We start from the raw sequence: 12,150 nt of genomic DNA on the forward strand, positions 1-12,150 counted from the left end.
CATTCCTTACCGGATTTACAACTGTCGACCAAGTCATCTTCCAGGATAACCTTCATAGATCTCGGAATACTTCCAACAGATAGCCTCTGGACCTAGCCAAAGACAACGCAGGAAGACAACACATGAGTGTGCTTAACCAGGCGCTCTGAATCCAAACTGTAGCAACACTACTTGAAATTGCTTCTGTTTCTCTGACAGTATCATATGATTTGATTCTGACAGGACTTAACGGCGTTTTTCTGGAAAATTATGACTCATATCAGTTTAAGAATTCACTAACACTAGCTGGGCATGGTGGCGTGCTCCTTTAATTCCAGCATCTGGAAGACGCGGCAGGCAGACCTCTGTGAGTTCAAGGCAAGCCTGTCTGCATAGTGAGTTCCAGGACAGCTGGGGCTACTGTCTTGGACACAAACCAACCAACCAAAAAAGCATTCACTAACACTAGGGGCTGGAGGGATGTCTCAACAGTTACCAGCTCTTCCAACGCTTCCACACGACCCCAGTGTTACAGTCACCCTGCTACTCCAGCTCCATTGGATCTGCCACCCTCAGGCCTCTGTGGGCACCCACACACAGAGATCCATCCACATACACACACACACACACACAAAAAAAAAACTTAAAAAATTAAGATTTCACTAAAGTAGAGAGTAAAGCTGAAACACCAAATATGGAAAACCTCTCTCGCTATAACCTACATTGTAGACAGTCAAAACAAATATTCAAACCAAATTAAACTGAGTGACAAAGTTACTTATTTAGCATTGGAGAGACATTTCTTTCATAATTGCTAGCCTGAACACCTGGAAAATCAACCAGTTCTTTGATTGCTCCTTAGTAACAGAACCCTACACATGACCTTGTAAATAAATGGCTGTTTCCCAAGCTCCCTTATACCTGGGTGTGGTCATAAGACTAAGTCCTGACCAATGAAATACAGGCAATCACAGGCTGAGAAGACTTGATTAGATGGTACGTGTATATGACCATCCTTTTTCAGTTTTCTGACTAGAATACTGAGATAGGGGTCATGAAATTGTAGCCGCCATCCCAGACCATAAAGCACTTCAGGAATAGAAGCTATGTATCAAGATCGGTGGGAAAAGGTAGGCATGTGGTGGCACATTCCTGTAATCTCAATCTTAGCACTTGGTCAACTGGGGCTGGAGGATTATCATGTGTTTGAGGCCAGCCTGTGGCAGCAGTGTGGTATGAGGTCAAAGAAAAGAAACTGACCTTTGCTATCATTTCCCCAAGAGTAGGCCTGGTTTGCTCGGAAGCATTCTCATGTCTACTGAACAAAGGCTATCACCCTCTCTATTTATTGAACAGCACAGCAAACACGGTCTCCAAAAGGAATGAGGCCCTCTTGTCTTGACCTTTTATGGGATTCTCATGAGGGAGGAATCTGCTCTTCTGGCCTGGTTGTCTCAGAACAGCACACAAAGCCACAGGCAGATTGATGGCCACATGGTACTTTCGACGTTCTTTGTGGGGGGCAGGCACTGCTTTCAGTGCCCCACTATTTGCAGTGAATGGTCTTAGGTCTCGTCACCACACACACTGTTCTGAGTCAGAGGCACGAATGGGTCAGGGAGGAGAAGCAGGGAGCAGGTATATTGGGAGTCCACAGTATAGTAAGGTTGACAATGCCATTTCTTAAAGGTCGGCTCGTTGTAAACAGACTGAATATACAGTATATAAGCAGAATGGGTAGAGAATGGTCACAGGATGGGCAAGAGTTTGACTTCTAAGGGCCTGTTTTAACAGCGTTTCTCAGCATTTATTCCCACACATGGTGAGTTCCAGGTCAGCATGGGCTAGCAAGTAAGACCTACCGAAATGAAACAATGGAAGGTTAAGAAAAGTGAAGTGGAAGGGCCCCATGCTGAGAGCCTACACGCTGGCCTTGAGCCGCCTAGCTCCTTACGTACATGAGAAAACAAACCTCTGTATTTAAGGAAGGGAAAATTAAGTTCCCCTTTATTTGTTAAAGAGTGACCATACATGCTTTCTAAAATTGAACCAAACCCCAAACTCTGTGCTTGCTGATGATGTTTGACAACCAGTTAAACTGACTGAACTGTCTCATATTTTTAAGGACAGCTAGTTTAGAATGCTTGATATACACTTTTCCTCTTTTTTTTTTTTTTTTTTTTTTGAGCTGAGGACCGAACCCAGGGCCTTGCGCTTGCTAGGTAAGCGCTCTACCATGGAGCTAAATCCCCAACCCAGATATAAACTTTTTGTTCATTTATTTTATTTGCTTTTACTTTATGGGTGTTTTGCAATGCCTGCAGAGGCCAGAAGAGGGCGTGGGATCATCTGGAAGTAGAGATGCACACCGCCCCTACGTGGGTGCTGGGAACTGAACCCAGGTCCTCTCTGCAGGAGCAGCAAGTGTTCTCAACCACAGAGCCATCTCTCTAGCCCCGATACTTACTTTTAAATTTTAACATTATTAAGTGGTTCTAAAATCTCATCTGTGCCCTGAAACAATGATTATTTCATGGGTTCTAAAACATACATTCTAATACATGTTGGACAATTTCAACTTTGATCTTCCCCAAAGTGAAGGCGCAGGGTAATCTGTTTCCATCCTGTATTCTCCAGTCGCAGCCATTTGACTCTGGTAGAAAATAACACCTCCAAATTTGTTATTTTTTTCTCGTTGGTCATTTACCTGCTCCTGAATTTTGATTTCCTGGTAATCCCGACATCTGGCTGGAGATGAAGACAGGTCTGAGAGACAAGTGAACTTTGAGGAATCGCAGCTCTCTGAGCTTGGACATGAAGATGGGCGACAGAAGGTGTAATACTGCTCGAAGTCTGCCTGCACCACAAACACATGCTTGCATTTGTTACACATGTAATCCCGCTCGTACTCCAGGACCTTCACCAGACTTGTTCGAATCACCGTCCCAGTGACGGATAAAAAGTGTCCCACATCCTTGGTTTTAGGGATGTGTTCCCTTACCAGTTCAGGACAAACAGGTAAACCTAATGGAAAAAGAACATCATCAACTTGGACTTGGATAACTGCAGAATGTTATGTCTTTCCCAGAAAATATTAAAATAACATAATTTCACGGGGAAATATTTATGTCTTTTGTTTGTTTGTTTGTTTGTTTGTTTGTTTTTCGAGACAGGGTTTCTCTGTGTAGCTTTGGAGTCTGTCCTGGAACTCACTCTGTAGCCCAGGCTGGCCTCAAACTCACAAAGATCCAGCTGGCTCTGCCTCCCGAGTGCTGGGATTAAAGGCGTGCTCCACCACCGCCTGGCCTTGTGTCTTATTTTTAACTTTACTGTGTGTGGGTGTGTAGGTATACACGCGTGGAAACCAGATGTTCATGTTCAGAGTGTGCCAGAATTATTTCTCCACATCAGATTTTGTGACTATCTCTCTCACTGAACTTGGAATTTACCAGTTTCGTGAGAATGGCTGGCCAGCAAGTCCCAGTGACTCTCCTGCCTCTGCCTCTGGGGTGCTGGGATTACAGGTGCTCATCACCACACCTGGCATTATATAATGAATGCTAAGGATCCCAACTCAGATCCTTCAGGGTTGTATGGCAAACACTTGACCAATTAAGAATTTCAGACAAAAGAAATCACCGGACTCTTTTGAAAGCACATCTCTAGAAACTACAAACAGGACCAAGGAAGAATTGGATTCTCACAAGAGAGCTCTCAGGAGCCTCTAAAGAGACAACTAACCATACTTAGTGAACAAAATACTGTCACCTGTAGCACATGTAATCAGTGTATTTAGTCATCACTAAATAAATCAAAAGCATGTACTCAACAACCAACCATGTACTGAGTTCCTAAAAGCCAAGCAACACAATGCTCATCATCATATATAAAAAGTTTTGTAAAAGAGTTCTGGAGATCACTGGGCAGGATCTTTCCTAATTCACACATTACCAATGTTTTATTGTTAGTTGTCACAAAAGCTCCTAACTCTGCTCTAGATAACTTTATACACACAAAGAAATACACAGACACAGTACACTGATGTCTCCACATTCTCTCTCTCCCTGTTGCTGGCAGGGCAAGTGTCTCATGCGCAGAAGACAATCATTGTTATGTGCCATATAGAAGAGATGTACTTAAGAAAACATCAGTTGGTTTTTAAATTCTCTTTAGATTTGTGTATTTATTGTGTATGTGTGTGTGCACACATGCCAGTGTGCATGTGGATACAAGAAGACAAATTTGGGGATTCAGTTCTCTCCTATCACATGAGTTTTAGGGATCAAACTCAGGTTGTCAACCTTGGCAGTAAGCACATTTACCTGCTGAGCCATCTTGCCTGCCCCCAAATAACGATTATTTCTTAATGTTCTGAGTCCCACATGTGTTATATTTTATTCACATCTTCCCCCAAAATATTACATGCCAACAACATCCTCTCATGATTTACCTGATATCCTGGCGTGAAGATTCTGCTTCATAGAAAACCCCTCAGGCTCAGGAAGGGACTGCAGAATTGTCAAGGCTGACCTTCGAAGCGCGCTGTCAAAAACTGTTAGGACTTCGTTGGGGAACACAGTGAAATACTCTCCAATTTCCATGTTGGTCTCGAAAAGGGTCATAGCATTAATCACAACTGGGTAGTGAGCATCTTCATCTCCTTCCTTCAGGATTAGAATGATATCGTTCTTATGGTACTCTGAAACATAGGACTCGAACACTTGACCCACCAGGGTGACCTGGTCACTATTCATCTTGAATCTAGGTTATAAAAGAGAAGGAAAGGATGGTATTATACCTTTGCTATTCAAGTTTTGCACACAATTTAACAAAAAAGACCCATGGCTTATAAACCATCCCAGCTTTTGGTCACATGGCACTCACAAAATAATATCTGAATCCAATCTTACCCGTAGATGAATCACCCATTACAGTTATGTAAAACATGTACTTCAAAAATCAGTGACATTGGGGCTAGAGAGGAGGCTCGGCAAGGGAAGTGCTTTCAGCAGAAGTCTTATGACCCTGGGACCTACTCAACAGGCGGGATGCAGTAGCACACATATCACACATGTAATTCCAGCAGGATGACTGTGAGATGGGTGGTCAAGATGGGAATACTGCCCAGGAGCTCAAGGGCCAACTATGCTAGATTAATACAGCGCAGCTGCAGAAACAAAAGAGACCCTGCCTCAAGGTGGAAAGCAAGAACCAACTCCCCAAAGCTGTCCTCTGACCCCCACATGCATGCTACAGCACACAGGCACCCCCCTTTCTCTCACACACATGCATACAAATAAAAAGAACATTTAAGTTCTGATGCAGCCTCCATCATCCAGCAATTTAGTAAAATGGCAAATATAAGAGGAGAGGCCCCGCTCTATGTTCTCTTAGCCCTTTAGAAAACATGGAGGTGTTCTATTGGCCACATATATGCAAATCTACAAGACAGGTTGCAGACATCAAGGGACTAGGTACTGTTCAAAAGAATGCTCCATAAATGTCACCACGGCAAAACTGGAAGAGTCTCCAGTTTCGGCATGCTGGTGGCACTGTGTTAAAAAGTTAAAGGTTCTTTTCAGCATTTCCATGCACTCTGAGCATCCTGAGCACTGTAAGAGTCAGGACAGTTTCCTGAAATAGTGAAGGAAAATGATTGTTGGGGAGGGGGAGGGGGAGGCACCTACGTTCACCTGGAGCACCAGCCTGCTGTACCCAGAGAAGCACACTGTGTGAGGCCATGGGAAAGAAGGAACCTGTGCTGCTGAAACCTGATCCCTGAGAAATCATGGCTTCATGTTCAAAAAGAAATTTCAGACCTAGACTGTCAACACGTTTACTTAACAAAAAAAAAAAAAAAGGGAAGTTAATTTAATTCATAGAATTGGACGATGCTGATCATCAAAGTATTAATGGCACAAAGTAATTCTCATATATTTTCCCTAAATCTTTCTCCTCTTCAGCCCTTTATTAACACATTACAATGTATCCACCATATGTAGAAAGTTCTGAGCCTCCCTTCCCTCATCCCTGCCTTTACTGGTTTCTTGCAGAGGACTCTCTGTCTGCTGAGAGGGTTGACTTGGAACTTACTATGTAACTCAGGCTGGCTTTGAATTTCCATCAATCCTCCTGCCTCAGTCTTTCAAATGCTAGGACTATGAGCATGCACATCACACACACACACACACACACACACACACACACAGCTGCATAAACAAAACATACTATTAATCAAATTGACAGCTCTAACAGGACTAGTGATTTGTTTAGGGCTGTACATCCGAGGCAAATGTGCTTTCCGCTTTCTCTTATTAACATAGGAAAATGATGGGCGTCAGTAAAAGCAGTCATTAAAGATGGAGAAAAGCCAGACAAACTGACAAACAGAAAGGAACATTAAGTTCTGGACAATAACTAAGACTGAAAAGAAATATATACCATACTTTATTTCATTCTCTTGGATCTCTCTCAAATGTGTGTTTTCAAACATAAGAAGGCTACCTCATTTCCCCATGCACAGTCATATCACAGATCCTAAACCCACTGCAGCATTAATTTCCTAATATCTACCATGCACAAGCCACTATCTTCACAAGGCAAAGAGGCACAGTAAAAGGGACCATGCCCCCAGAGACCCAAGTGACAGATGTAAACAAACCACTCCACACAATATGAGTGAGAGCAAAAAAAGAGGGGGGAGGGGAGATTCTGGACAGATGGCTCAGTGGTTAAGAGCACTTGCTGCTCTTTTAGAGGACCTGGATTTGGAGCCTATCACCAATATAGGAAGGGATCCCAGCGGCTTGGAACTCCAGTTCTAGGGGGTCTGATGGCACCTACACACATGGTGCACATAATATTCAGGCACACACATAGTCATAAAAGAGAGAAAGGAGGAACGAAGGGGAGGGATTTAATTTAAATGAGGCGACAAGTTCCGGAGGGCAAACGGCTAAATGCACTCATTCTGTGAATGAGTCTTAGTTTGGAAACAGAGCAAGCACCTTAGCAAAGGTGTGTTTTCAGTCGGCCTTATTTTATTTATCCAACACTTATCATTCTCTATAAACACGATGACTGAAGTTCAGTTTAGCGTCCACTAGCTGGATCACACTGGCTGCTTATTAGAGGTATCCTGCCTTCTCCCTTCTGTGAACATTTGCTTAGCTGGCATGTGTGAAAGGTATAACGTGACATCACGGTTAAGCCAAGAATCCTGGCAATTACAGGAAGCTAATATGAGATTAAGAGATAAATAAATTATTTTTTCAGAGAATCGGAGAAAGTAAGTCAAGACTAAACTAAGCTACTTGTTTTTGTTTAGGTAATAGCATATTCAACCCAGAGTGAAACAGAAAACGTTTGGAAAGGGATCATATAGTAATTCATGATGTGGTCTTTGCTGAAAAAAAAAAAAAAAATAACAGCACCACTCTTAAGAGTGACTAAATGACAATCTTTAAGATTTTACAAATACAAAGTAAATGTAGAGCAGCAGCTTAAGCAATCTAGAAAAACAACTTCAACGGCGCATAAAGAGGGCAGCTGAAGAATTTTAAGTTCATATTAAGGGCAGGTTAATATTTTGCCTAGTTAGACTGGCAAATCACACTTTTAAGTGTGCCAGTTGTTTTAAACACAGCTTTTTTATTTTCTTCCAACATCCGTGCAATTACGTAGGTTTGCCAACCCATAAACTCGGGCATCCTCATACAGATTTAAGCCACTTATTGCCTGGGGCGCGACGGCTGTACAACTTATCCAGTTGCGTCTCCTTTTGTCTTGCTGAGTATCCGGCGTCCAAACAAATGAAAACGGCTTGATTTTATTTCATACTGTGGAAGGCAAGGTGGCGCCAAAAAGAGCAGTTTGGGAAAAGCCTAGCGCGGGTCCCGGAGGCTGGCGCAGCCCCGCCCCTCGGGTGCTGGGGCCACGCCCTGCCGGGGCGCGCGTCTCAGCCCCGCGTGGCGCTCCACTCGCGGGTGCGCGCTCATTGCGCGCCTCGCGGCCGCGGGCAAAGCCCGCCTGGCAAGCGACCCCGGCCGTCGAGCGGAGGGATGCTTTCCAAATGGCTCCGCAGCCACAGGTGTCTAGCTGGGGCCTCCCAGCTCCGCGGGGAGTTTAGAAATGAAAAGACGCGGGTGGAGGGAAACAATCCCCGGGACGCGCCGCTGCGGCGCTCACTTACTGGCTGACACGCACTGTCTGGTCGCCGGGGACGCGCTGCTTCCCGCCGCGGTGCTCACCCCGGCTCGCGCGGCGTGGGAGGGGGCGGGGCGTGCGCGCGGCCGCTCGCTCGAGGTGGAGGGGGCTCGCCTTACGCGGGGGCGCGCAGGCTTCGTCCCGCGGCTTTCGCCCCGGCCTCGGCCGAGCCTGTGCTTCCCGCCGACCCCGAGCCGCGCACCGTCTCAACTTTCCGGCCGCTGCGGCTCTTCCGGGTGCGGACGCAGGCGGGCGCGCGCGCGTCCCTATCAGCGCGGGAGGCGGCGAGCGGGAGGCGGGGGGAATCCGGCGAAGGGGCGGGGTTATGGGGGCTGGGGCGGGGTTTGGGGGAGGACAAGGGGGTTGGGGGCGGGGTTAGGGCGTGTAAGAATTCCACGGCTGGGTGATGGGGAAACCTCGGGCGGGGCGGGGCTAGGGCGGGGCTAGGGCGGGGCTAGGGCGGGGCGTGGGAGATCTGGGACTAAGGTTGAGAAGTTAGAATCTGTGTGTGTGTGTGTGTGTGTGTGTGTGTGTGTGTGTGTGTGTGTGTGTGTGTGTGTGTGTGTGTGTGTGTGTGTGTGTGTATTCTTATGTTTTCTGGTAAAGGTGGAATTTTTCGTTCAGTATAGATCTCTGATCCATTGCGAGCGAAATTGTATAGGTGGAGTACGATTATGTATTATTAGCTTTTGTTTTCAGAGCTTTCCCGTACTCAGAAAAGCCGTGTGCGCGTTGACGTAAAAGAAAAAAAAAATCAGTTCTTAAAAATCTGTATAGGGTTATTATTAAACTTCATATTCTGTTCCAGGAATGTGTTTATCATCTGCCTTTACAAAAGTACCCACTGTCTGGGTTTTCATGTCAAAGACTGAATGAATTCCATGCGAAATCAAAACCAGTAAGATGTTTTTCCTCCTCACGTGTAGTCAGCATTGCATTGGATCGAGAAGGCAAGAAAAAGGTGTGCAGATGAGAAGGAAGTAGACCGACTCTATTCAGAGAGACTAAAACTATGTAGAAAATAGTAAAATCCAGCCGGGTGGTGGTGGCGGCACACGCCTTTAATCCCAGCACTCGGGAGGCAGAGCCAGGTGGATCTCTGTGAGTTCGAGGCCAGCCTGGGCTACCAAGTGAGTCCCAGGAAAGGCGCAAAGCTACACAGAGAAACCCTGTCTTGAAAAACAAAACAAAACAAAAAGTAAAATCCTACTAAAACACGTGATTTTCACTGAATCTAAGATCAATGCTTAAAAGTCAGTTGTATTCCAATATATTAAGAAACACCAGGAAATTGAAAATTTAAAATAACTTGCGTAAGGATAAAAATTATAGGTCCCCCCCCCATATCCTTTTTCTTGGAGAAAAAGGAGACAGAGACAAATCTGGAAAAATAAAAATAAAAATAAACTATTGAGGGATGGAGAACTAGCTCTGAGATTCTGCAGGGATCTTGAAACAACAGCTGAATTTTTAGTTCCTGTTACATTAAATCAATAGGTCTATGATAAGAACCTACTTAGTAACTTGTGCTTCATGTGACCCTTAAAATATGATCATGTTGATATAGGTGATGGTTCAGTAGTGTGTTTTAGATTTAAGTTTTATTTTGTGTGTTTGTGTGTTTTGCCTACGTGTATGAATGTGCAGCACATACGTGTCTAGTTACAGAGGAAGTTAAAAGAGGGTGTCAAATTGTCTGGAGCTGGAGTCACTCTGTCGATGCTGGGAACTGAACTCTGGTCCTCTTGAAGAGCAACCAGTGTGGTGATATCTTATTTGTGCTGAAATGTGGGAATATTTTATGTGTATGTTAATAAGTAAAGCATGCCTGGAGATCAAGGGGAAAAGGCCGGCCATTTTTAAGTAAACATAGAAGTCAGGCAGTGGTAGCACACGCCCTTAATCCGATCACATGGCAGGCAGGGTCTCTGTGTGTTCAAGGACAAACTAGGGAACAGCCAAGTGTGGTGACACACTCTTTTAATCCCAGTACCAACCATAGAGACCTGGAGGTCTGTACAGACAGGCAGTGACGAGGAAGTGAGGTAGCTGGGCTAAGAGCCAATAAAAGGATAGAAAAGCAAGGCAATGAAGGTGTGGATAGACAGGAGGTAACTCACCTTTTGATAGGTGCAGAGCTAAGGTAAAGTTGCTGGTTATCTCTATTTCCCTGATCGTACCCTGATATTTGGCTCTGTGTTTATTAATAAGACCGTTTAGAAATTTGGCTACAAAACAAGTGCTCTTAATCTTTGAGCCAATTCTCCAGCAAGTCCATGTCTCCAAATTCTGAGCGGATGAGTTTAAGAAGTATTTAATTTGCCGTTTATGGAGTTTTGCCTTGGAAGGGAGGAAGATGGAGGCAGGGCTTTGTTGGGGCCCATCAAGGGATGGCTATTTTTATTTTAAAGATTACTTTTATCTATCTTGTTAAATCCGTTATGGTTTAAAGAAAAGAAAAAGATCTGACTTGTGCTCATGAACCTCTGGCCCTGGGTGTAGACGTGACATTATGAATACCAGTAAGATCACAACATTACATCCAGAGGATTTCTGGAAAATAAAAGACATGCCATTGTCCTCACCTCTAAGTGTTCATCCAAATTGGCAGGCTTGGTGGCCCATGCCTGTAACCCCAGCACTTGGGAAGGATGGCAGGAAGACTAGGAGCTCAAGGTTATCCTCAGCTCCGTGGCCAGTTCAAGGTCAGTCTGGGCTACTTGAGACCCCATCTCAAAAACAAGCTAATCCAAGTTAGTCTGTCAATTACCTGAATAGAAAAACAGTCTTCTGGAAAGTTGTCTGTTCCAGAGATTTTAGAAAAGAGTATTTACCCGACCTAAACATGGAGGTCAGCATATTAGTTTGCTTGACCATTGTCCACGCTCATTTCAGGAGTGTTTTTTCTTCTGTAGTGTCCCTGTAGCCATTGGCCACGCTCATACCTTGAGGGTGTAATGAACTCTCTTGTTTACACTATGCTCTGTGTCCTACTCACTCTCCGTTCTTTCCTTAACTTATACTCTACATTCATTCTTCTCACTCTTTGTTCATGCTTTATTTTTGTTGGGCATGAGACAATGAAATCAGATGCCACTGTCTTGGGCTTGCTCAGGTGACCTTGATCATCCTGCGTCCTAGCTCCCTGAGGTAAAGCCAAGACAACCATGAGAGGCTCCACTGTACTCCAAGAACCCACATCACAAGTATCCGAATCAGGCTTGATGGCACTAGACTATAATCCTAGGAGAGGCAGAGGCAGGTACAGGTAGATCTTTGTGAGTTCAGGGCTAGCCTGGTCTACAGAGCTCATTCCAGGCCAGCTAGGTTATATAATGAGACTGTCTTAAAACAAAAACAAATAACCAAAAGTACCTGGAAAGAATCCACCCCTTACTGTGAGCCTACTAAAAACTGGATTAACTGATTAGAACTTCTGTGATTGTGGAGATTGAAATGTGACAGTCCACAGCCTAGTTTGCCTTAGGTTATCTTTAAACTCCTCAAAAGATATTCTTGCCAACCTTTTTGTCTGACTGGAAAGTCTTGTGAATAGCTGGTGAAACATTTTTTAATGAACTTTTAAAAACATACTATTTTAAATTAGGTATATATGTGTGTCTCTGTGTGGGTATTTGCACGAGTGCAGGTTCCTATAGAGGCTAGAGAAGATGGTGTTGGGTCTGCTGCAGCTGGAGGAACAGGCAGCTTTAAGTTCCCTAATGTAGGTTCTGGGAATTGAACTTGGGTCCTCCAGAACAGCAGTGCATGCTGTTAGCAGCTGAACCATCTCTCCAGCACCTTTTGGAAGATATTAAGGTTTCAGACCATCAGCTTCCTGTGGTGATACTTTGTTTGTACTCTGACAAATAAAATATGCCTGAAGATCACAGCATAGAGCCAGCCACTAGATTAAACATAGATGCCAGGCAGTGGGGGCACACACCTTTAATCCTAGCACTTGGG

General features: G+C 44.6%; 1 protein-coding gene across 2 annotated transcripts in view; it reads right to left on the reverse strand.

The window, feature by feature from the left end:
- Window positions 1-8,399, reverse strand: part of Mcm9 (minichromosome maintenance 9 homologous recombination repair factor) — a 73,740-nt gene extending 65,341 nt beyond the window's left edge. The window contains exons 1-4 of one of the 2 annotated variants that reach the window (XM_036168677.1): window positions 8,163-8,180; window positions 4,430-4,740; window positions 2,687-3,003; window positions 11-92 (exon numbers count right to left, since the gene is read on the reverse strand). In XM_036168677.1, the coding sequence (XP_036024570.1) occupies window positions 11-92; window positions 2,687-3,003; window positions 4,430-4,733 (703 nt within the window). In that variant the 5' untranslated portion in view covers window positions 4,734-4,740; window positions 8,163-8,180. Of the gene's footprint in view, window positions 1-10; window positions 93-2,686; window positions 3,004-4,429; window positions 4,741-8,162 lie in introns of both variants that reach the window. The other variant, XM_036168675.1, reaches the window with a different exon arrangement.
- Between the last annotated feature and the right edge of the window lie 3,751 nt (window positions 8,400-12,150).

This window comes from Onychomys torridus, chromosome 19, assembly GCF_903995425.1.
Source record: "Onychomys torridus chromosome 19, mOncTor1.1, whole genome shotgun sequence".
NCBI classification, from domain to species: Eukaryota; Metazoa; Chordata; class Mammalia; order Rodentia; family Cricetidae; genus Onychomys; species Onychomys torridus.